This window comes from Pantherophis guttatus, chromosome 5 (genome assembly GCF_059756535.1).
Source record: "Pantherophis guttatus breed Tessera chromosome 5, ASM5975653v1, whole genome shotgun sequence".
Classification (NCBI taxonomy): domain Eukaryota; kingdom Metazoa; phylum Chordata; class Lepidosauria; order Squamata; family Colubridae; genus Pantherophis; species Pantherophis guttatus.
Genome location: NC_142067.1, coordinates 40,339,840 through 40,365,893, shown reverse-complemented (window position 1 = coordinate 40,365,893; position 26,054 = coordinate 40,339,840). Strand labels below are relative to the sequence as shown.

At 36.4% G+C, this 26,054-nt stretch overlaps 1 protein-coding gene across 1 annotated transcript; it reads right to left on the bottom strand.

The window, feature by feature from the left end:
• Positions 1–5,259: 5,259 nt before the first annotated feature.
• On the bottom strand, positions 5,260–25,852 carry LOC117664085 (uncharacterized). The gene is made up of 6 exons (XM_034414843.3): positions 25,709–25,852; positions 22,299–22,481; positions 17,180–17,419; positions 9,539–9,676; positions 8,286–8,405; positions 5,260–7,720 (listed from the first exon to the last, which is right to left on the bottom strand). Exons 1-6 carry the CDS (start codon positions 25,791–25,793, stop codon positions 7,530–7,532), a joined length of 957 nt encoding a protein of 318 aa, XP_034270734.3. The 5' UTR covers positions 25,794–25,852; the 3' UTR covers positions 5,260–7,529.
• Between the last annotated feature and the right edge of the window lie 202 nt (positions 25,853–26,054).

Genomic DNA, 26,054 nt, shown 5'->3' with positions numbered 1-26,054 from the left:
GTCCCAAAGGTGTTTTTTCAAAAGGAAAATTGGGTTTTGTTTTTCTAGAAAAAAGCACCTTTGGACAATCACGACCTGGATGATTGAGAATCTCCATAGACAGATAAGTAACTCTGGCCAATGATAAAGCTGCATATAATGGCTTGTGGTTTTAATTGATACAAGTCAAACATGAGTCAAAATGTAAAAATGTAGTTATCAAGATCCAGGTGTCGTTGCGTTCTGGCTACCATTCTACTCTGTTTTATCTCAACATTAATGCCGTGCACAGTTGCACAGTTATTCTCCTGATAACCATAAAGCGGTTCTCAAAATCAACAAATTCTGTGAATCTCAGCAGTCTTCTACTTACAGGAACAGGAAGCTAGTAAAAAAAAAACCACTATAGTGTTTCCACATGCGTAGTGGAAACAAACATGAATGTTGTTTTTTATTTTCACAACGTACATCAGAAGTATAAAACAAATCAAGATTCTAAAAATGTGCAGTACAGAGTGTAGGAAGTTAACACCCACTCCTCTCCTAGAAGAATGAAATATTCTAGAAAATATTAAAAAGGCAGAATATTATATTTCCCTGGATGAGAAATGGAGAAACATCCCTAGTATAGGTCTCCTGCATGAGCAGGGAGTTGGGCTAGATGACCTCCAAGGTCCCTTCCAACTCTGTTACTGTTACTAAAAAAAGCAGACTCACTTTTAATAGGCCCCACCCTCCTCAATAGCCCACAGCAGATGTCAGCACTTAAGAGATAAAGAGATAGCTAGGTCTATTCTTAAGCAAATGCCCTCACTCATGATCCAACAAAGATAGGATTAGCCGTCTACCGATCTAGCAACAGAACTCACCACATGGCACCTGGAGAGATTGCATCACTCAGCAAGGCTCAACCAAGCCTGGGACTCAAAAGACAACCTACAAAGTTACCCCTGCATGGCCCCATGGGAGCCTGACAACCAATCCAGGGGTGGGTTCTATTTACCTTTACTACCGGTTCGCAACGGGAGCACGCGTGCCCTTTATTTGGGGTGAAGTCAGGTTGACTAAATGAAGCTGAGCATTTACTGTCCGAATGCCCTTCCTGATACCTACAAAGAGTTCACAGCAGATATTTTTTCTTTGTACCTTGATAGAGAAACATATGCCATTGCTACAATTGAACTGTCAACCTTCTAAGTGGGAGGTGAGCATCTTCACCTCTAGGGCACCATGCCATTGGTGAAGATGAATGCATAGGGCTTGTACATAAAATCAGGGAAAGCCCAAAAAGTATGCATTATGTTATTTTCACCTCATAGACATTCTTAAAAAAAACTAGTTTTAAAAATCTAAGTTGACTTGACTCCTGTTTTTCTGGGCAGCAAGAAGAAATTGCCCTTGCTGCCTTCTAAAATATATTTGTTTGCTTGTTAGTATAGACCACAGTCCTGGGTGACTGTGACCCTAATGGTCAGCCAGTCAAGTAATAAAGAGACATGCTAGTTGGGTTAGTGAGAATTGAAGTTTAGCACAACTGCTTTGGATTCCAAAAACTCTGAACTTTGTGGAGATCTTTTGATTTTCAGATTTCAATCCATCCTTTATTTTTAGTTAAAACTAGAGCATTCTTCTCCTCCTCCTTCTCCTTCTCCTTTTTTTTTTTTTTTTTTTTTGTATATCATCATGGCATTCAGCTGACAGGGGAGAGAAGTTTTCAAATTACACATTTGTGCACTGAGGTTTCATAAAATAGAGACTTATCAAATAACATATGCTAGCCTATTCTGGAAGGATTAATTAAAGTAATTGCGTCTCTGGAACTTGTTTATAAACATTATTTATTTTCCTAAAATTGTCAAACAGTTTGGCGCTCTCTCTCTCTCGCTCTCTCTGTCTCTCTGTCTCTCTGTCTCTGTCTCTCTCTCTCTCTCTTTCTCTCTCTCTCTCCTTCCCTCCTTCCAACTCACTTCTGCAACAAGTACATTTGGGCAGAGAAGAAAGAAGCAGAAGGAGAATAGAGAAAGAAAACTACGCCCTCTCCATTCTGAGGTCCTTAGAAAAGTAATGGGTCCTGCAAAAAACATTTGCTCAAACTTCCAATGCTGAAGTTTTGTCCTTTGCTGCCACCTGGCGGCAAAATTGTCAAATTGCACAGCTGTCCAATGCTTGATGCAGCTCCCTGAATGCATGTTAAATTATTTATAATTAAACTCCTCAGCATAATACAATCCTTCGAATTCTTGGTAACTTGTATACCACCAACTTGCTTTTCCCAGCTAGAAATATTGTATCCTAATACTACTGACCCATAAAGACTGAAAGAAGGCAGTTAAAGCAAGTTATGAAAAGTATGCTGATCAAAAGTATGCTGGACATTGAATCTCCTCAGCCTCCATTAAAACTGGCCACACATTAACATGCAGTGTTTAGCATTGCCTGGAAGTTGTCCAGGCCCATAGTCTTTGTTAGCTGGGCAACTCTTCTGGCCCAGAAGCTAAACAGAGGCATGCCTGTTTATTACTTGACTGGCTGACCATTAGGGAATATCCAGGACTGTGGTCTATACTAACAAGCAAAAAATATATTTTAGAAGGCAGCAAGGGCAATTTCTTCTTGCTGCCCAGAAAAACAGGAGTCAAGTCAACTTTTGACTTGATTTTTAAAGCTAGTTTTTTTAACTATGTCTATGAGGTGAAAATAACGCATACCTTTTGGCCTTTCCCTGATTTTATGTTCAAGTCCTATGCATTCATCTTTGAGTCAGCACGAATGAATTTTAATAATCTTTATTTTATTCTGATTCCCCACTGCATCACTTCATTGCCAAACAGGTCTCTTGTCTTGAACAGGAGTATGCCACTTGTTATCCAGGAAAGTGATTAATTTTTTCCTCTGGCTTTATTTCCATCTTCTTCCAGCATAACACCAACCAATTTTTAAAAAATCACATTTACTAATAGGACACTGTGGTATAAGTGCAAAAGATTTAACTTTGAAAGCCTGCCTGAGCTCCCTCAGTGTCTCTCCTCTTCTTTGGGTCTTTGGTGAAGCCCATCCAAATAATCTTTCTTACCTTCTCATTCTTTGAAGCCTTCTCCTTATATTTCCCATTCTTTTCTATCCCCTGCCTCTTTTATATTAGCTCTGAGAATTGATGTTATCTCTCCTACCAGTAGTGGTTTTCACTTACTTTTACTACCGGTTCGGAACTGTGAGCACGCACGTGCATTGCGCTTGCTTTGCTTGTGCACGGCACTTCTGTGTATGCACAGAGCATCCATGATGATGTCCGGGCAGGTGGGAGGAGCCGGTTCACCAGAACCAGGGTGAACCGGTAGAAACCCACCATTGTCTCCTACTCTCATGTCTGCTATAGCTACAAAACAACAACAATAAGTTATCATGAGAAAATAGAAGGTAGCCCTGAGCCATTGCATACAAGGTAAAGAACTTTTACAAGCTAGGTCCTAGAGAGCTAGAAAACTTAACCTGATTAACTGCTGGGAATGTAAAATTTTAGATCAAGGCTAAGCAGAACAACTGAAACTGATAACCAGGGCCATGAGTTATTATATCTCCATATAACTGGGTCAAGGATATATACTAAAAAATATCAGGTAGATCATTACAAAGAAGAGAGCGCTCCAATTTTATGGTAGTTTTTATTTAATTTGCTGATCCGTCTGTCAGGTAACCAGATTGCATAGGCTCAAGGTGCTAATGGCTACTTCAACTCTATATGCAATAAGATTATCTTCATTCATGATTTGGTAGTGGATGAAAACATACATGAATTATCAAAAACCAGCTAGACAAAGGCAATAACATTTTGCCTAAGATCTGCCTAGAAAAATTTTGGTCCTTCAGCAAAATTGATGCTGAAGTAGAATAATGGTTTTAGTTATGATAGACACTGTATTTTCAGAATGGGGCATAGGTCATGGGTTTATGGGCAGTTCCTCCTCCGGTAAAAAGTGATAAAGCAGGACAGTTTTAAACATCATGAAGCTATAGTAGAATAGTGTAAGCTTAAGGGAGAGTCTACTTTAACACTGGTACAGTTAATGATAACTTAAGGCTGTTTCATGAAGCCAATGCTGAAGATTAATCATGGTGCAATTAGTTTTATTCACTTAGGATTCGTTTAACAGGCAGTAGTCTGATCGTAGCAGGCAATACAATGCTGCCAGTTAAAGAGAAGCAAGCAAAGAATTAAATATCAGTATCTCCCCTTATTTTAAAATAAATTTGGTGCCAGTATACTTAACAATGAAAGTTAATGTGGAGTAGGTAAGGTATTGGACTAGGACTGAAGGGATCCCTATTCAAGTCCATCGTCAGTCCCTGGGTGATGTTGAGTTTCTTTTAACTCAATATGTAAGATTTGTAGGAAAAGACTTTATGGAAGGAATTTTATATATGCTATCCTGAGTTTCCAGATGGAAGACAGAATTTAAAATTCACACATACAATAACAGGGGATAAGTATGAATAGGGCTGTTGTTTATACCTAATTCTCAGGATTTCTTCTCTTCTCTGGGAAATGGAATAGTAAAATTAGACTGGTAAGAGAACCAGCTTTGGATTGCTGGGGGATAAAGGTGACTCCTTGTTTAGAAAAATGCCAAGACTGCTGAATATGCTGCCAGGTAAGAATTTTAGCCAATGTTGAAGAATAAGCAGGTAATACAAAGAATCCAACTCCTCAGTCTAGGTATATAAAACAACCTCTTTATTAGTGAAGGACAGCATCATAAAAAAATCACCACAGTGTGAATACAGCTCAAAGCATTACAGGAGAATGATTTTTCAGACATTGTATTATTGCAATGGGGAAAGTGGGGAAAAAATTAAGCAAAGCGGCAAGCTCTAGCTATTCAACAGAATATACAAAGCTACCTCATGCCTGGGTTTTCTTTGCATTTTCTTTGGTGTTCTAAAGATGCTCCTCATTCAAAAAGCAGGAAGTGTCTGTTTTATTGTCCAAGGGGCTTCTCTAAAAATGTCTATCACCAGAGTACTTTCATTTTGATTTGGTTACTTTTTCCTAATTGCTACTCTTAATTGTATAATCCCTAATGAGCCTGGCCAAATCTACCTTAAAGCCTTTAGGAAGATGAAAAAGAAAATCCTGCAACTATATGCAAGTGGTACAATAAACTTTGCAATCAAGGTAACTATTATTATATGCCATGTTTATATACCATGTTTCTCTGAAAAGAAAAAGCATAAACATCTAGCCCCTAACAAGGGTTATTTATTTATTTATTTATTTATCTATTTATTTATTTATTTATTTATTTATTTATTAGTTCAATTTATATGCCGCCCTTCTCCGAAGAGTCAGGGCGGCTTACAATGCACTATAGCAATAGCCTTCATTCTTTTGTATATACCTGCTTATTAGGGCTTTTGGCCCCCATAAGCGGTGTTTCTACAAAGTCAACAGCCTTCCATCCTTGGAAGGATGGAAGGCTGAATGCAGTGGTGAAATCCTCCGTGGTTTGCCATCAATTCACTGCCCGCGCATGCGCAGTGTGCACCAAATTCAAGCTGCACATGCCTGCATGTGCAGTGCGTGCCAAATGCATGCATGGTGCATGCCAAAAGCACGCTGTGCGTGTGCACATGCACAGTACATGCCAAATGTATGCTGCGCAGGCACGCATGCACAGTGTGCACCAAACATGCACTTCACACGGAAAAAGGAGGCTTAAGAAGGTAAGTAGAACAACGAGGGGGTGGAACAGCTGTGCCGCGTGATTTAGATTCGGTAGAAAGTAGGCTTTCCTGCTTTCTAGCAAATATAAATCACGCGGCACAGCTAATTGTCAGAAATACCAGTTCGGACAAAACGGTAGCATTTTTTCACTACCAGTTTGCCCGAACTGGTGCGAACCAGTAGCATTTCACCCTGGTTGGATGGCAATAAAGTAGAAGAGGAAAAAAAAGTGTTATCTCTGCTTCTTGTTTATTATTCTTAAAATGTTTCAGAGTACAATGCTTTAAATGGTGGTTATAATAGATGCCAAATTTATTTGTCATCACCAAATTGTTCGCCTGTTTTCTTTTTTTAAGTACACTGGATACACCTACAGCCAATTCATACTATAGTATACACTCCTGCAAACTGTATTTATTTTTTAATAGCAGACTAAGCAATTGGAAATTTTTTGTTCCCTGAAAGGAAGAGTTTTAAGCCTTAGTTTCAGTTTCTCATGAAATTAAGGCGAATGTCATTTTAAAAAAATAAAAGCTTTATTTTTTTTCTTATGGTAAGGTCAGCATAAAATTGTTGCTGATTTAGACCAATATTCAAGCATGTTCAGCATCATAGTTCCCACAGTGGGTGATCTGACATTTACATTAAATACACAGGACAATATGGGGGTAATCACTTCTCTTGGTTTCATCCTTCAGAAAATGGAGGCTGGTTTTAGAAGCATGAAGCACTGGTTCTTTAAGCTGTTTGTACCGGTAGCTACTCTACTGTAACTAGAAGTCTTATCTTCTTATATAAACCTGTTCACAAAGTTCCACAGTGGGACACCCTTCTATAAACATTTCTCACATTCAACAAGAGTCACAAGACAGATAAACTCAAAAGATACCCATTCTTTAGTTTTAAAATAAACACAAGCACATCTTAAATAAAGATGATAAAAATTATGAAACTATTGCTGAAAAACTGTGGACTTAAGATGATAACATCATCTGCAAAAATGAGGGAATTGCTCTGTTATTCTCTACCTGTTAGTCACACATCAAGAGCTAGAGTATGTATAGAAAAATACTTTTGCGTAATTCTCTTCAAATGTCCAAGAGAAATATATGATCAGAATCCTGACTCTCAGCATTATAAAAATGTGGTGAAAGGGCTTTTGTTCATAATTCAGACGGCTCTTGAAAATTATGGGCTGAGACAAATCTCTGGACCCCAAACATTGGTGTATGGTCTGCTGTTGAAAGAGGGTGCAGAAAACCCAAAATGTCATAGGCAGTTTGAGAATATCCTGTGTAGTTTAAGGAGCCTGCTACTAACCCCTGGATTTTATGGTTCAAGAACCAGTTTTGGTTCATGTAAACACTTAGCACAGAAGTAGACATGTTTAATCACAAAAATCTGCAACAGCTAAACATTTCAGCAAGGAAGCTTAAAACTTTCTCTAGAATTTTCTATAGAATTCTTGATTCTGATTTCAGTGTAAAAAGAGCTAGAATTCCTCAAAAGTGTTTCATCATTTGTATGTCTACTTAAGATGAGCCAAGAATCTTGGGGGTTTGAAGGCCAAACATTGACTTGGAATAGAAATTATTCCAATTTGGGTATCTGATAATTAGATTTCTCATATCTATATCATTTCTATAAATGCCTTTAGGAATAGGAACACAGCAGAAAATCACATTTGGAGCTAATTTTAAATGATTTGTAGGCTTATGCTATTAGCAGGTAAGTAATTTATAAAGGACATTATACTATTCTGAGAAAGCTTGGAATGAAGAAACTCCAGTTCCCCAGACCTGGAGAAGGGGAAAAGGAGCACAGTGGATCAAGCATCAATAGGATCAGGAAAACAGTCGTCTATAACTTCCTGAGCTGCATTGTCAATTGTGTCCTCTTGGAACTCTGTTTCTGTCCCCTCTTTCTCCTCTCTTCTGCATTCTGATTTCACCTCAGGTCCCACCGAAGGATTTGGATCCTCCTTATGGTCCGGTTTGAAAGTTTCACAGATTTGTGCACCTTTAAAAGAATGTCAGGAAAATTCATAAAGAATATAATTTAGTATTGTGTACATTTGCTTAAATCTTTAATCAAATCTTCATGTTGTCTTGCTTATGATAACTGAATTCTTGAACTTAAAACCTGCTTATTTCTTGTGAAGCTGCTTATGGATTAGTTAAGTTCCATTTATTTGAGGAAGTCCAAGAAAACATAGGATATAACTGTTATTATTAGAAGGAAAATCTATATCAGTTTTACTTGTCCTGATGTTGTCAGTAAGCATTTGACAAGGAATTCTGGACACAAGACCCATTTTAGCAAGTTTGTTTTATATAAACAACTGCTTAAAACAATACATGTACCAGTACATATAGAACAATCACTACATAGAAACTGTTCCAAGATTTCTTATTGTACTTGCCATAAGTGCAAAAGATGGCTTACTTCAAAGGATACTGGAAAGAGTTGTATTACCATGGTTCATCTCCATGCCAAAGTAGACAGTAGGGAAAACAGCTTTTAGAACAACACAGATACATTTACTTTCTGTTGTATAATACAACACTCATGTTTCTGTACTTACTAGTATTGGGGGTACTATCAACAAGGACATCTGTAACTTCACAATGGTCTCCATTAGGAGGAGGATTTGGTCTTTCACTAGAAATGGCAGACATGGTTATGCCCTCATCCTTTTCGTCTTCTGTAGAAAAGCACAGTCAGAATCTGAAAGCTCCAATTCATGCGTGTTCTTTCATTCTTAATGTGGAACAGAGATATGCTTCAGTCCTATAGCCTTCTTATCTGGAAAGAAGCCCTAATGGGCTTTATGACTGTCATATTGTCTAATTTATTTATTACATTTGTTTGCCGCCCATCTCTCTGCAAGGCAATTCTTGAAGTTTACAACATCAAGATATACATATGTATCTTATATATTAGGGTTTAGTGAAGCTTTGAGGGATGTTTTGAGCTGATGAAGATTCAAATGAATATCCTCAGGAGCTGTTTTGTGAAGCAAAATAGTGTCTCTGCTTCTAAGAGTGAAACAGTGTGACCCTACTCTTACACAGGGGTGTCAAACTCATGACCCATGGGCCAGATGTGTCACAGGCCAGCCATGCCCACCTCCAGTTTAGCGAAGGGGGAGAAGCTGTGATGCATCATGTGACGATAACATGACGCTGCAAGTTTGACACCTCCGCTCTTACATATCACTCTGTTTGAGAGCCTATCTATGCTTTTCCCATAGCATTATGCCACATCATAGAAGAGAGCTGAGAAGAATTTTTTTTTGTTGTTTATTTTTGGCAAATGGTCCTGAGTTGGACAAGAATGCTTGTTCTATAAAGCTAACCAAGATCCATCAACAATGGATGACTTTAACCATCATTATGTGATTGCCAGTCAAAAGCCCCTTAACATGTGCTGCCATGGGTCTTCCAGTCTGGGCAACTTTGGCAAACATGGGCACACTGAGATTGCACAGCCTGGAATCTCTTCCAGACTATTTGGCAACTGCTTTGGTGAAGGTCATGCTTTGGTGAATGTTGTGGAGGATGCTCTGCTTACAATATTCAGCTTGGTAAGCGGTTTGAGAAGGTAAACAACATGGGTTCAGCAGCATTCACCAAATATGGAGATGCCTTCCACAAAAATATCTGCTAATTACTTGCCAATTCGCCTAAAGGAAGTTCTTAATAATAAATATAAATGGAAAAAACACTTTCTATCTATTTTTTTTCTTCATGATTTTGTTTAAATACTTGTTTTCAAATAAGTATACATGGGGCTGCATTATGAGACACAACACCAACGAGAAAAAGCATTACTTACCCACAGGGACCCGAACAAAATTGTGCTTGGTTTTCATGCAGCAACATGTGATCAATGAGGCTGTGACGGCTAGTAAAACCGCTCCACCTCCACAGGCTGTTAGGACATATAAGAAGAGTGGATGCTGCAACAGATCCCCTGGTACAAGAAAAGAAATGGCCTTCAGCAGTTGACAAAGTAGAAGAAATCAGTGCTAGTTTTCTAAACATTAAACCCCATCAGAATTAGAGCTGATGTCAGATACATGTTGACACTACAAAGGGCAGAATTTTATTTTTTAATGTTTAAATATATACACCAAAATATTATAAAATGAAAAAGACTCACAAAGCATATGTCTCTTATGCCTTAAATAAAATTAGTGCTATATATCGATTCATGTCAAATTCCCCAATGCTGAAGTCAGTTTATTTGTTTATTATTTTATTCTATTTTATTTATTTTATTTTTCACATTTCTGAACTGACCATCTCCATCAAAGAGGGACTTTGGGTGGTGAAAGAAGGACTTCAGGTGGTGATTTAACAACTAGAAGCTAGAATAAAACATATGAATTAATATACACAGATCAATTTTTTAATTAGTTTTACAAAGGGAATTCTGGACTGTTATAATACTTATTCAGAAAAAGAGGGGACTGAAATGTAGTCAAATCTTATCAATTTTCTCCGAAATAGATGCTATTCAAAACAAGTTTTTATTAAATTAAACTTAAATAAATTAAACAAATATATATATAACTGTGAAAGAACAGGCAACAAATATATATATTTGATATAATATAATCATGTGTTATAGCAACTCCTTTTATTTCACATATTAATTTTATTCCAGAAACTCACTGCTTTTTCTAGATTTTTCTGTGTTTTTGCATTAAATGTGAATTGTTTGGAAACCAACTAGGAAATGATTGAAATGAATATTGCTTTTGTAGTTGCCGTGCTCCAGATTTTAATTATCTGGAAGTGATCCCAATCCTTGTCAATTTTATCCCCCCTTGAAGTATGAATCTTTGGTGGGGGGGAGGGAGTATCCATTCCTGTCTGGTTTCTTTCCTCTTTGCTATCATTTATTCTTTATTTTTGTATCTTACTGTACTATTTTAATGTCTGTATTTGTGAGCCACCCAGAGATGTTGAGAGTCATACAGTAAACTAATTAAATAAACAAACAAACAAACTTTTTTATATATAGCTGAGTAAGCATCGAACTGCTTGAAATCTACCTGCACAAGTTTTTTAGAGATTTGGATTGCATATTCTAATTGATATGCTTAATCCATAGGACTAATTTTATTTTATTTTTAAGAGTTGTGCTTTTATGGGTTTTTCTTTGTTTTCTTTCTCTTTCTATTTGCAATAATTTATAGTAATTTTATTTATAGTAATAAATGAAAATAGCATAACATGGCTTGCTTACAATCTGCTGTACATGGAAAGACTATAACACTTTTCTTTTCTGCAGCTGTTTGGAGTAATTTTTCTCCCCACAGAAGCTGCTACTTGCAGGTTAGAAAATCTTGCACCAGTATCTTCCACTGACTTAGACGCAAAGGCCCAATTAGATTCTCTTTCTACAGCTCACTGAACCCCTGCTTTCTCACCAATTATCCAATTTAGCATGCTGTCTAAAACCATTTCAGTGTGTCGTGTGAATCTATAATAATTGGATTGAGAAAATCATGGCTAAAATAACTACGAGTTAGTTGGTTTGTGAATATAATCTTAGTGTCACTTTTGGTTCATTAAAAAGGGAGGAAAAGGAAACTTCTTAATTTGAAGAAGAAACTCTTGGCAAGTAACCAGGTAGGAATGATCTGTCACTCTTCTGGCAAGGCAGTCCACTGGGAGCTGAGAGAGAGGAAGGCTAGAGGAAACTTTGTCTTCTAAGATTAACAGTAGGAAGAATATGTGTGTGTCTATGCTTATGCGTTAGGGCAGACTATTCCTTTGGTAGGCTGATATGCTGTACTTCAAATCTTTGAATCACAAAATTGTCATGATCATAATGTGAGAAAATACCCTCAGCTCAATAGCACTGAGCATTTTGAGCTGAGCATTGAACTGAGTTGAATGCTCAAAGCAATACAATTTCCTTGACTTTAACATACTATTTTTATAAACTATCTGCCAATATTAGCAGTTGCAGAAACCTTAGTTAGACAAAATATTTTCTACTTTAATGTTTACATCCTATAAAAAACTAATAAAAGTTTAATAATTTAAACAATTAAGCATAAAGTTGTTATTATTAATTTATTGATCCCCTTAATTATTTGGATTAATCTCTGTCAGTCTGTTATCAGAGTTACTATCTGCAAATAGCTGTTGCTTTGATATATATGATTCAGTGCAGTGGTGGGTTGCTCCCAGTTCTGTCTGATTCTTTAGAACCAGTAGTAAAAGTGGCAGGAGGCTCCGCCCACCGCCCAGACATCATAATTGACTATCTGCACATGTGCAGAAGCGTGCATGCACGAGCAAAGTGAGCGCACGCATGCACTCCCGTTGTGACCCGGTAATAAAGGTAAGTAGAACCCACCCCTGATTCAGTAACAGCTGCACAATCCCCTCAAAGATGATTTTTTATGCTCTTTTGCATCTTGTAATAATAATACAGCTTAAACTATAGCAATCAGTCAATGTTAGTTCAAATACAGGCCAATCTGAACACAGAAATGATGTTAGGATAAGGCTCAGTAGTGGGTTCCACTTACCTTCACTACCGGTTCAGAACTGGGAATGCATGCATGAGTGCACTTGCTTCACTTGCGCGTGGTGCTTCTGCACATGCGCAGAGTGTCCATGATGATGTCCGGGTGGGAGAGCGGAGCCTTCCGCCCCCGCCACTACCAGTTCGCCCAAACTGGGGTGAACCAGTAGAAACCCACCACTGATAAGGCTGAATAATGTAATTGTACTATCAAATATAGTTTATTTATTTTATTTTTATCATCTTTACTATTTTTACACATAATTCAAGATTGTGAACATGAATAATAGTCCTTTTTCTTCCTATTTTCTATACTACACCCACAGGTTGGGCTGGGACAGTGGGAATGGCCTAAAATCACTCAGCAGGCTTTGATGCCTAAGGCAGAACTAGAACTCATAGATTCCCAGTGTCTAGCCCACTACTTTGACCATTAGACCACACCAGACTCATTTTGTTTGTGTATTTGCATTAACAGCCACATATTTTACTTTATTTTATTTTTTATATAAGTTTTTTATTTTATATTATTTATAGATATCAATGCGTGAATAGTGTGATACTAGGTGTCATACATTTTAATACAAATATAAATAATATTATTACTCATAGTTATTATTTCATTTTCATTGTTTCATATTGTTTAAACATTGCCAATACTACCGCCCTTCAATTTCTAAACCTCCCTCTTATTATTACATACATATATCTCGTTATATTAATATATATATATATATATATATATATACTATTATTCCCCTCTTATTTCTATCTCTATTTTAATTTTCTTTAATTTAATTTTCTTTTCCATGTCACCATATTCCATATATTCAAAGACGTTTCTTTTCTATTTTCCATCTTTCACCTGCTTTGTTATTCATATTTCCCTTATTTAGCTCTTCACATCTATTTATATAAAAGTTTCAGCCTTCATTCTTTCATTATTCAGTGTTTCAATGTACACTTCTAGTACCAATCACAATCATTTAAACATATAGAGTAAATCTATTTCTCTTCTTTCCAATCATCCAATCCATGTGATTCTACCATTAATACACATGTTTACATTAAAATATATTCTTTCATTATCTAATCATCCATTGTTTAAGTTTATCATTTCACTGCTAATCATAATTTTTATGCATATTTAATAATACCATCATTCAATCTCTAATTTTCCAATTAATGCTTAATTCTTATTCATAATTCCCATATTTCACTCTTCATATCTATTTATATTAAAATATCCTAATGTCTATATAGTTCTAATATTAATACACATGTTTTTGTTAAAATATATGCATGGAGGATCTTTTTCTATCTTTTTTCTATCCATCACCTCTTGCCTGCATCAGTACTTTAAGTCTTATTTTTTTGACTTGCCTCCCATATTCTTCTCTTAAGTCTTTTACTCCATCTACTTCTATATCTGCCTTCTGACTATGCAATCTAACTTTTTCTCCCCTCTCTATCCTTTCCCACTGTCTAGTTTTAAAGCTATCTGTTCTAAGCCCTACCTCCTTTCCCCAGAATCTTCCTGTTTCTCTCATTCCCTTTTTAAATCTTTTAAAATATTTTCCTCCTGTTTGAATTCCTCATTCATTATTAATTTTGATTATATCTCCTCCTTGTTGTCTTCTCTTCATTAGTTTCTCAGTTCTGCTTTCCCCTCCATTCCTTCTGGTGGATCCATCTTTCCTGATTGTCCTCGTCTTTGCTCATTGTCCCTTGTATAGTCTTTTCCAGTTTTTTATCTATGCCATCAAATAATTTCACCATCACCTTATGATGTTTCTGTATAAGGTCCTTAATGCTTTGAAACATCAGCTCCATTTCATTTAAAATTCCACTCGCTTCCGCCTTGCGTTGCATCTTATTTTGTTTAATAGGTCCCACTTTTAGCCAGTAGTCCAGAAATCATTCATTCAAAACTGAGCTTACACAAATCACAATTTTTAATATCTCATAAATAATCAGTCAAATCTATTTAAGTAAACCAGGGGGTTGTCCGAACCTCCTCAAGTCACTTTTATATGTTCAATCATATAACATAACATTCAAGGATCTTTTACTTAAAGTTCTTATTTAATATTCAAATCTCCAGACTACTCTAAGTGGTTTAAGAGTAGATACTAACCTAGTCTAACATGAATATGAATTTTAATGGGTGTATGTTAGTTTTTTAATTTGTGGGCCAAATTTTTGTATATTTGATTTTAATGGTTTTTAAATTTTGTAAATTTTATGTGTTTTAATATGGCTGTACACCTCCCTGAGTCCTTCGGGAGAAGGGTGGTATAGAAATCTAATAAAAGTAAAGTAAAGTAAAGATACATGTAATACAGTAAATATTTTCAGTCCTTCATCTGGTTATTCCCAGGCTTGCATATTTTCCCTTTCATTAGCAGATGGCGCTCTCTGTTTCACGATGTGTTATTGGCAAGTCTGATTTTAATTATTTTAAATTATAATTCCAATAAAAAAGCAGTATTAATTTTTTAAGCCCATAGTTCCAGAATTTTAAAATGCCTTCTCAATACCACATCTTCTTACTTTGAGAGTCCAATTATATATCATATATATATATATGCAAAAAATTAAAATCTGGGGTGTTTTCCCACGTCATGTTAAATAAGTTAGTTAAAATGTTTAAAATTCTGGTTAAAATCCTAGCTTAAAATCTTCCAAAATTCCTTACAGAGCACTCTGCAAGGTCCTTTAAAACCTTAGCTAAAATCCTACCAGTACCTTAAAAGTTTTTCTTTCTAGCGACGTTTCGACAGGCTCACAACCCTGTCATCTTCAGGCTCTTGTTTAGTTTAGAAGCTATGGGTGTATTGCGAGGTCGGAGCTGTCGCTTTTCTATGTTGACGCTGCTGACGTATGCTGGTTAGCCTGTAACTCTGTGTCCTGATTGTAGGACAGCAGTTTTTCTTCCTGCTTCCTCATCCTGGCTGTTTGGCTACGTGTTACAGGCCTAGCTTTCTCAGGTTCTCTATTATTATCTGTCTGCTGTAGAGGAGAAAGGATTCTGGTAAGCATCCCAGCACCGTTGATTGTTAGTTGAGATCTCAGCCTGTCTTCTGGCTCGATCCTCTCTCTCTCTCCCTATTGCTAGCCACCGTCTGCAAAGAGGGAAGAATTCTGGCAGGTCTTACAACACCACTGGTTGCTTGTTGGAATCTCTGCCTCTCTTCTGATGTTAACACTCGACTTCTGAGTGCAAGTCCCCAAATACTTGATAACCTAGAGGCGTTGTCTCGTCTGTTCATATTCTGCGGCCTCTTTTCAATTTCGATGGCCTCCCTGATTATTCTTTTGTTGAGATGTTCCTCTTTCGCCACTGTTCTGGTTTTATTAAAATCAATATTGTGTCCCGTGGCCTTCATGTGTTGTACCAAAGAAGAAGTTTGCTCTTCTTTCCTCACTGCATTTTTATGTTCTTCTAAACGTACACTTATTCGTCTATTTGTCTGTCCAATATAAGATGACTGACAGGAGGCGCACGGCACTTTGTATATCCCCTGGTTTTCCAACTCAATTTTATCCTTAGGGTTTGTCACCATCATCGATATTTTTCTATCTGCACGGAACACTGTTTTTATTTTTTGTTTCCGTAATATCTTACTAATTTTGTTGGTGGTCCCTTTTATATAGGGCAGGATGGCAGTTCCCATATTGTGTTCTTCTTGTTGTGTTTTGCTCTGGCCTACTGTCCCTTGCTGGATTATAGTTCTAATTCTATTTTCGTGGAACCCATTTTCCATTAATACTTCTTCATGTACAAACAGAGCTTAAGACCCTCACAGAAGTATTTTTTTTTCTTTTAAAAGCCTCTGACAATCCAAGCTGAGTTGCCTGATCAGCAGAGACTTTTTTTCTTTTAAAAGCTTTTGACAATCCCAGCTGAGCCATGCGATCATCAGAGGCTTTTTTTTTTTTTTACTTTTAAAAGCATTTTTTTGGCTGAAAAGTTGTAGAAAAAATGCTTTTTTTCTCTCCAATTTTTATTTATAAGTATAAACTAAACAGAACAATGAAACGTACAAAACATAAAAACATATAAACATCCATTTCAATACATGTCCAGTTTGTCGCAACTATAATATACATTTCTCTTTGTATTTTGACTCTTCCTTATTTGGTCATTCACTTTTATCTATCTAATATTGATCTTTGTTAACCTATGTTTATTCTTTGTTTCCATCATACTATATTTGGTCATTTTGTTTACTTCCTATTGCTTCATCTCTTTCCTATCTTTCAACCAACTATACCACTTTTCCCATACTAAGTAAAAGTCATGTTCTTCCCTATTTTGTAATTCCTTTGTGAGTCTATCTAATTCCGCACATTCCATAATTTTATTGATTACTTTATCTGGTGTTGGTATATCACTACTCTTCCAGTGTTGCGCGTATAGTATTCGTACTGCTGTTATCATATGTATAATTAAATAAAAATAAAAATGCTTTTAAAAGTAAAAAAAAAGCCTCTGATGAGTGTGCGGCTCAGCAAGGCATGGGCGGGGCAGGGATTTCTGCTACCGGTTCTCCGAACCACCCGCCTCCATCGCTACTGGATTGGGCAATCCGGTCCGAACTGGGAGCATTTCATCCCAGATAGATAGATAGATAGATAGATAGATAGATAGATAGATAGATAGATAGATAGATAGATAGATAGATAGATAGATAGATAGATAGATATTAAAATATGAGAAAAAGGAAGGAGTTCACCTTATCATCTACACTATCTAAACAAGAGCTGTAGTCTCACACTAAAGAGGAGAGAAGAGAAAATGATTTGATAGAAATAAACAATTTTCTCTGACCAGATTAAATGAAGGAGTACAATCTGCTTATCTGTATATTTATCCATATAACATTTTGAAGTCCAGTAAGACAACTTAGATAAAATATAACTTACCATTATCACATGTCATTTCAACAGGAGAACTCTTACAGTGATTTCCTCTTTGGCAAACGTACTTGCCACGTTTACCTTTTTCCAAAATAATTTTAGTGCCATTTTCCTTGATACAGCCATCACTTACAGGATTTCCATTCAGAGTCCAATGAACATTGCCATTGAATTGGCCACCTATTTCACACAACAGGCTGATTTTTCCATTAGGGAGACAATGGATGTGAACAGTTGGAAGCAGATCTAAATGGTGGGATATCAAAATCAGAGGGGAGACAAGAATTCAACTGGTTATAGCTATAATGTTGTGTCAAATACAGAAATTATAAAGTAATAAAATAAGTAAAAATCAGTCTGGTTTAATGTCTATAGGAAAATATATCAGAACTTTGCCCTGGGTAGTTTTACAAATAAGAAACTTATATTCCAACAAAACCTTATCACATTTCATTTTTATATCTAAAAGGTGTACAGTGTCTTGCTAACATGTGGTATACCTCAGGGGTGGGTTCTAAAATTTTTTACTACTGGTTCTGTGGGCGTGGCTTATTTTGTGGGCATAGCTTGATGGACATGTGACAATTATTTAGGATTTAGCAGAGGTACTGGTCTACCAGCCTTTTAACTGCTTGCAGAGCTGTACCGATCTACCCATTTATTTTTTGCAGGCACTGGTCTATCCATTTATTTTTGCAGGCACTGGTCTACTCATTTGTTTTCTTTTAACACTGATCAACTGTAGGGCGGCCCTTTGAAGCCCAGCCGCAAGAGTTTAAACAGTTTTTTTTCCCTCTAGCCATCACCTGGGACTCAGGAAGAAGCAATAGATTGGGTGTGGGGCCAAATAAAAGGTAAGAATAACACGGGGGGTGGGGGGTGCAGGGGGGCAGAACCGGTTCGGTGACATCATATCGTCACCGCCTCCTCACTGTCTGACTCTGCTCCCAGCTCCGCAGGCTGCTGGCGGACCACAACAGGTATAATACAGGTAGCCCCTGGTTTATGTTCAGCAACTTTCCAAGTTATGGTTGCACTGAATATGTGATACATGACCAGTCATCAGATTTTCAGCTATCACAATGTCTCTGCAGTCACCACTCACAACTGCAACATTGCAGCAAGCTATGGTCATGTGATTTCAATTTGCTATGTTTTTGCTGCCTTTCCACAAGCAAATTCAATGGAAACCTGGCAGGAAGTTAGAAGTTGTGGCAACATGAGGTCCTCATTTAATGAGCTGCATGGTCTTTGCATAACAAAATCAGCAAGAACTACTGCATGATCCCACAATATCACATGCTGTTTAGGGATGGCAATTCAAATCCCAATTGCCTTTATATTTTATTTATTTATTTATTTTTATTTATTTATTTTATTTATTTTGTCAAGCATGTATAAGGTAACAGATATAAGTACTGTATAAACATGATTATTAATACATGAAATGGATACAAATAAATGGGAACATTAGGACAGGGACGGTAGGCACATTGGTGCTCTTATGCACACCCCTTACAGACCTCTTAGGAATGGAGTGAGGTCAACAGAGAAAGTCTAAGGTTAAAATTATGGGGGTTAGAGGATGTAACCACAGAGTCAGATAGTGCATTCCAGGCATTGACCACTCTGTTGCTGAAGTCGTATTTTCTGCAATCAAGTTTGGAGCTGTTTACCTTAAGTTTGTATCTATTGTGTGCTCGTGTATTGTTGTGGTTGAAGCTGAAGTAGTCATTGACAGGTAGGACATTGTAGCAGATTATTTTATGTACGACACTTAGGTCAGACTGAAGGTGATGTAGTTCGAAGTTGTCTAAATCCAAAATTTCAAGCCTGGTGGCATAAGGTGTTCTGTTGCGAGTAGAGGAGTGGAGGACTCTTTTCATGAAATATCTCTGGACTCGCTCAATTTTATTAATGCCTTTTTGGCAATGTTGTTACAGTGGGCTTAATTATTAATTAATTATTATTAATTAATGTTAAATTAGTGGTAGTTGAACCTGAGCCAAATGGCAAAATATACAAAATGGAATTGAGTTTTTTAGGAATGACTCACTGGAGAAGAGCCTAATGCTGGGAAAGATTGAGGACAAAAGAAGAAGGGGACGACAGAGAATGAGGTGGCTGGATGGAGTCACTGAAGCAGTAGGCATGAGTTTAGATGGACTCCAGAGGATAGTAGAGGACAGGAAGGCCTGGAGGAACCTTGTCATGGGGTTGCGATGGGTCGGACATGACTTCGCAACTAACAACAACAACAAAAAGAATACTTATACCTAAAATTATATCCATGACATTCTTGAACTGGCCACAGCTCATATATTAACACTAAAGAGAAGGGTAATAAGTTTCCCTCCACACTGAATATTCCCCTAGTGACTGGGTTTCTTCAGCTCTACCAAATTCAGAACAATTCTGCAGCATTTTATTTTATCTGTGATATCAGCAGTTTTCAGTTGAAGAGAATTTCCCATCTCATCCTGGCTCACTTGTAGCCACAGCACTATGGCCCTAAACACCAGTTCATTCATTTTTAAATTAAGTGACCAGTGTTGCCTCCCAGTGCCTCCCAGTGAAAGACACAATGACTTACTGAAAAAGATTTGAATGGAGATGGGGAATGAGAGATATGTGGAAATTAGCTTTTATGCTTCCCCATGGCCACTTTTGTGGAGTACCGAGTGTTACAAGGATGACACTATTGAGAAAACTGAAGGATGTGTGATATTCCTCCTACTTCACGGTGCATCTGTTCTCTGCATCTCTGACTTGTCAGCCAGGCTATTTTTGGACACAAGTTAGCAGTTCTTCAAAAAAAAAAAAAAGTAATAGACCCATGTTCAGAAATAACCTGACTGACAAGTCAAAGACAAGGAGGAAGTCTTGCGAGAGGCCTCTGGGTGTTCCTTCCTGCTTCCTTCATGCCTGTGACTGTCAACAGAATCAACAGACATAAAGGTAGAGCATGGGCTGAAGCAGGAGGGAAAGATCAATAATGAGGGAATTCTCATGAGGGAATTGCCAGGGAATGGCTGGACTGCCAGCAAATGACTTTTCCTGCAGCATTTGGAAGTAGCAGGTTAAATTGGCACAAAAGACACACACACCAGCAAAGTAATAAATACAGTAAAAGCATGGCCACAGGAAACACCTTGTCAACAGAAGTAATACAAAAACTAAAGCACTCATTCATGATAGAGCCCATCTGCCTTTCCTGGTTTAAACTGATTTTTGCCCAGCTCAGGTCTAGCACTTTCTCAAAACAGCACTAAATCTATGTATATAAGAAGCCTGGTCAAGCATTACATACCGTAGGTGGATTGTCCAGAAGCCAGATATCCCAGCTCATCTGTACACAAGGCCCAAATGAGCATAGAAGACAATGGCCAGCAACTACACAGAAGGGTCTGTGACTGCAGCAGCATGAAGGAGAGCTAAATGGATCCCCCTAACTCTTTCATCAGCTATATACTTAGTGAGACATACTGGATTGGGTACAGAGCAGAAATTGTGCCATGACAGAAGGAAATCCACGACAGATAAACTAAAGATGAATTGAACTGCATAGATATGGGTTCAGGATGAATGAAGGCAACATTATGGGGAAATGTATATAAAACATTTATAAAACAAATCGATAAAAATATTCTTGCCAAGATTAGGGAGATATAAGAAATGAACTCCATCATTCAAATATAATAATCAAAGGTATGACATGGGGATTTTTAACAATCGGAACTATGTACGGTAAGCAGAAACAAAAGAGAAGGTGCTTTGAATAAAAAGCTCCCTCTTGTTTCCCAGATGCCTGAGGAATTTGTCCAAATACTTCTTTGTCTCGCTTGTCATAGGAATACTTTTGACAAAAATGCTCTTGTACAGGGTTAGTTTTGTTTAGTAAATAAGATAGGCCTTTTGTTCAATTCCTATTCCTGCACAAAATAAGAACAGAAAACATTGAAAAATACAAATGTGTGGTTACACTGCATTTTGGTGGGGGTAATACTTGAATTAAAGAAAGAAGCTTTGTCATTTTTAATCATCCGGGGCTGGATCTATGTATTTAGAAAGTTGGAAGAGAAATAGTGCGCTCATAAATACAGCATGAGTAAAGAGCATTTTCATTGTTCCAAATCTGTTGATTTGTGCAAAATTTGTTTATTTGTTTATTTATTTATTTATTTATTTATTCATTCATTCATTCATTCATTTTATTCATTTATTTATTTATGTTCTTTGCCCTTCATCTCATTGTCAAGTGAATCTTTTTTGTTGTGAAATGACTAAAACATTTCTGTTCCTTGTTAGTCAATGGCTATGATGACAAACTCCCATAATCTTTTTAGGATGAGCTATATACTTTTAATTTCAGTCCAAATTATTTTAGGCTCATGGTAAAACCAATAATGTGAAATATCAATAATACACTCCAGATTATTTAGTATGTCTATATCAGTGATGGCTAACCTTTTAGACACTGAGTGCCCAAACTGTGCATGCGTGCACACCCAAACTGAAAGGTGTGTGCGCGCGCATGCAAATGTGTGCATGCATGGACATACACGAACATGCGCATGCACAGACATGCGCAAATGTGCACAGCAGAGACTCAAAGACCAGCTGGCCGGTGGGAGGTGGGGCATCCCAACACTGGCAGTGCGGCAAGAGGTAAGATCTTTTTCTTTCATGAGGTTCTGTTTCATCGTTTGCAAGGAAACAGAGTTTCACGAAAAAAAACGCCATGGAGATCTGACCAGGGAAACGGCTGCCAGCAGAGAGGGCTCTGCGTGCCACCTCTGGCATGCGCACCATAAGTTCGCCATCACAGATCTATATGGTATCTGGTAGGTGAACATAAAAATAGTTGAAGTTGTGACTGCTGATCATAATAATGTGCCACTTGAGGTGATGATGAATGCCAGTTGAATACAAAATATGTTCTCTGTGCTATAGCCTTTAGGCTCCACTGTGTTAAATTCAGGTTCATTTAACTGCAGATCACGGTTTAAGATTAGATGCTTAACTGAATTAAACAGGTTTAAGACATCAATATATATAATGCATTAGGAATTGCAATGAAGTTCTTACATTTTGTCATTGTTGACCCCAAAATCAAAATACTTACCGCATACGCAAAGAAAGGATGTATCATTTCCAAGGCACTTTCTTTCATCATCCTTCAAACATATCACTTTGTCGCAGGTGTGTTCACAGTTTATGTCTCCTTTCCCTGATTGATTATATTGTGATACTTGTGTTTCTGAGAAATTATTGTGAGTGATTAAATTATTGGCAGCACAAGTGTTGCCTATAATAAAAACAACACAAAACCCATTCATTATTGAAATATTCTGGTATAGTGGATATTATACGTATCTGGCTTTATAATGGTGAAACAGAGAAAACCTTGGCATAGAGATTAGTATATTAATTGACTGATTGAAAGACTGGTATTGCATTTGGAAATGAAAATGAAATGCAAGAAAAAAATCTACTTCATCAACATAAAAAATAGTGAATATACTATAAATGTTATAATGACTAAAATAATATCATATGATTAAAGAAAGACTTACAAAAAAGATTAATCTAATAACCATAGACAATAATAATTATAATATTATTATTAATTAATAATAATTAATTCAGTCCTAACATAATTTATGTTTAAATTTTATTTGTTTGTTTATTTATTTATTTGTATCCAACCTTTATTACTTTTATAAATAACTCAAAGCGGCAAACATATCCACCTTCCTCTTCCTATTTTCCCTGTAACAAAATCCTGTGAAGTGGGTTCTATTGAGAGAGATGCCCAAAATTACCCAACTGGCTTTTATGGCTAAGTGGGACTTGAACCTATGATCTCTAGCTTGGTACATTAACCACTATACCAAATTGGTTCTCATATATCATCATTTTGTTTCATCTGCTCATTTTTAGAACAAAGATTTTTTTCACTCATGTCCTGATCATTTCCCATTCTTACGTTTGGACTACAGCAGTGCGTGCTATATGGGGCTAGCCTTGAAGAGCGTTTGGAAGCTACAACTGGTGCAGAATGCTGTGGTGCAGGCTGTTCTTGGAGCCCCTAGGATGGCCCATGTCACAACACTGATTATTACTTTTAAAGCCCTGCATCATATGAATCCAGGTTGCTTGAGAAACTGTTTCACCCAATGGATTGACCCCACCCATGCTGACAGAGAGGACATGTTGTGAGTCTGTTGCAGAATTTTGGCTGGGTGCAGGAGAAGAGCCTTCTTTGCCATGGATTCTGCCCTTTGGAGCATCTTGGCCCATGAGGTAAGGTTGGCTCCCACCCGTCTGACCATCCATAAGGATTTGAAGACCTGGCTCTGCGAACTGTCTTGGGGAACCAACCGGGGATTATCACTGGAGGTGGTTGATGATTTAAGAGAAGATCTCAACTCTCTTCCTCCTGCTCTCTCCCACCTTTTGTGCAATCCTTTACTTTGGATTGTAATTGTATTTTTATTGTTCTTAGAAATATTTATCTTGTAAGGTTTTATTGCTTTTAATTTTGTAAGCCACACAGATTCACTTCAAATCAAGATGGGGGGGCAAACATAAAATAAATTTTAAAATAGTACTCAGGCTTGATAGACCCAAAGTTCCTGATGTGATGGCAGACTCCATCTTTAGGAGTTCATCATCAAATTGACATTCTTAAATATAATATTTCTTTCTGTGATTCAATTATAATTTAAAACCAAAACAAGACTGAAGTTGGATACAATCAAATTATAAATTAAGTAACATTTCTTACAACATGAACATACACACACACACACAAATCAGGTATCCAAACTTTTTAAAACTTGCTTCGAGAAGTACAATAAATATGAAATAGTATTTTCTGTAAATTAATATTTATTAATTCCTAGACCTCTTGATTCTCCAAAACTCAAAATTCTCATTTTTCACTTCACAATTCATATAATACACACACACACACACACACACACACACACACACGAAATATACACATAATCTATCTTAATCTAATTCTCAAGCAAATGTTATAGGTGAATCATACTAATACATAATCTGTCAACATCTTTCAATCAGCTACTATATTAGCAACCAACTGATTTAAAGTATCAGTTCTTTAGTTAGCCCAAGTATTCCATTAAAACATCTTCTCTGCTGCTTGGGTTCTACAATCATTCCAAAACAAAAAGACATCAAAACTAAAATCAAATTATATAGTTAAAATCCTGATAGGTTAAAGCTATCAACATCAAAGGATAACCCCAGATAGTCAAAGGTATCCTGACAGCTTAAGTTTACTAAAAAAAACAATTAATTTATCTGTCTTTATATCATACAAATTGGCAGTGGAGAAAACAAATATTATTGTGATTGCTAATATAAAAGAGCATAGCTTTATTATTTTTGGAACAGATTTAAAGTGTCTTCATATTGCTTTTCTTAGCTCACATGTTTACGTCATTAAAGTCCAGGGAAACAGCAGATAATTGTTTAAGGAACCTCACAAATGCTATAATTCCTGGTTGGTTTACTTATAAAACTCAATTTGATGTGATCGCTGACAGTAAATCCTGTTCTATATTTTTTCATATATTCTATCTATCTATCTATCTATCTATCTATCTATCTATCTATCTATCTATCTATCTATCTATCTATCTGAAAACTTGAATAAGTTAAAGCAGATGAGTTCACAGACCTCAGATTTAAATGAGAATGCTTGCTAATGTGTTACTAAAGCAAAACTACAACATATATATCACTCTTACTTGACTAAATATTTAAAATTTGAAATATATTATTTGTCTGCTTATTTGTGTAATTAAATACACTTTTTATTGTCATTTATAATGAGTACAGGTGCATATAATTATATTGGTTCCTTCAGTGGCTTCAAAAATTAGGAAATGTTTGTTCACAGATCTACACTAACACACATATAATAAACCAGTAAGAGAAATAACTTTCATTATTAAATAAAAATATAAATAAGGACATGACCAGCACATATACACCTGAATTTGTAATATTCTATATAATATATATTCACTGATTCTGGAATCATGGATGAACATGTAAAGGGATCTGGTATTTCAATTTTTTTAAAAATCAGTATGATAAAATCTTGAAATTTATTTTCAAAACTATGTATAACTGACCTAAGTGATTTGGGATGATTTTTTTTTTAGCATACTGAATCATTTACTCAAGGACATATTAAGAAAAGAGAAGGAAGCCTAAGAATTATTGGTGTTTAACTTCTCGTTTTACCCACTGTATTATGTGCAAAGCCCTTCAATCAGTTTTATTTTTATTATAAATGCAGTAAGCAAAAAAAAGGGATAAATTAGTTTTTTAAAAATAGACTTAATTACCCCTTTTTATGCTTTGATGATGATGACACCAAGATTTTGCTGAGATTTGTTGACACCTTTAAAAAAGGGATAAGTGTCTGTGCAAAAGCACCATTTCCATTCAGCTAGGCATCATGCTAATTTTATAAAATAAAGTATGACTTACCACTAATAATGGTCAGGATCATCAACATACATGGCAGGAAAAATGAAAAACTGAAATCCATTTTAAACATCTTCTTGTACTGCATGCTGAGAAGATCTAGCTTTGCTGTTAAACCAATGTACTACTCAGGATATGATGTCAGAAGCAGTAACAAAAAAATGAAATAAAAAAAGAACGAATACTGGAAGGATCCAAGATTAATGTAGAATCAAAATAGAATGGAAGGTTGTTTGGTTGACTGACCTCATGCTATAGCCACATTAGCAAGATGATCTATTTCAATGGCCATATACGCAGGAAGTGGGGTGTGTAAGAGTAAATTCAGAAGATGAGATGAAATAGTAAT

Bases quoted from the DNA above. Each gene is read 5' to 3' on its own strand.
- LOC117664085 (XM_034414843.3), bottom strand. From the start codon at position 25,793: ATGCAGTACAAGAAGATGTTTAAAATGGATTTCAGTTTTTCATTTTTC. The intron at 9,677-17,179 runs GTAAGTTATATT...TTCTTGTACCAG, and splicing joins TGAAATGACATGTGATAATG to GGGATCTGTTGCAGCATCCA. The intron at 7,721-8,285 runs GTAAGTACAGAA...ATTCTTTTAAAG, and splicing joins TGATAGTACCCCCAATACTA to GTGCACAAATCTGTGAAACT.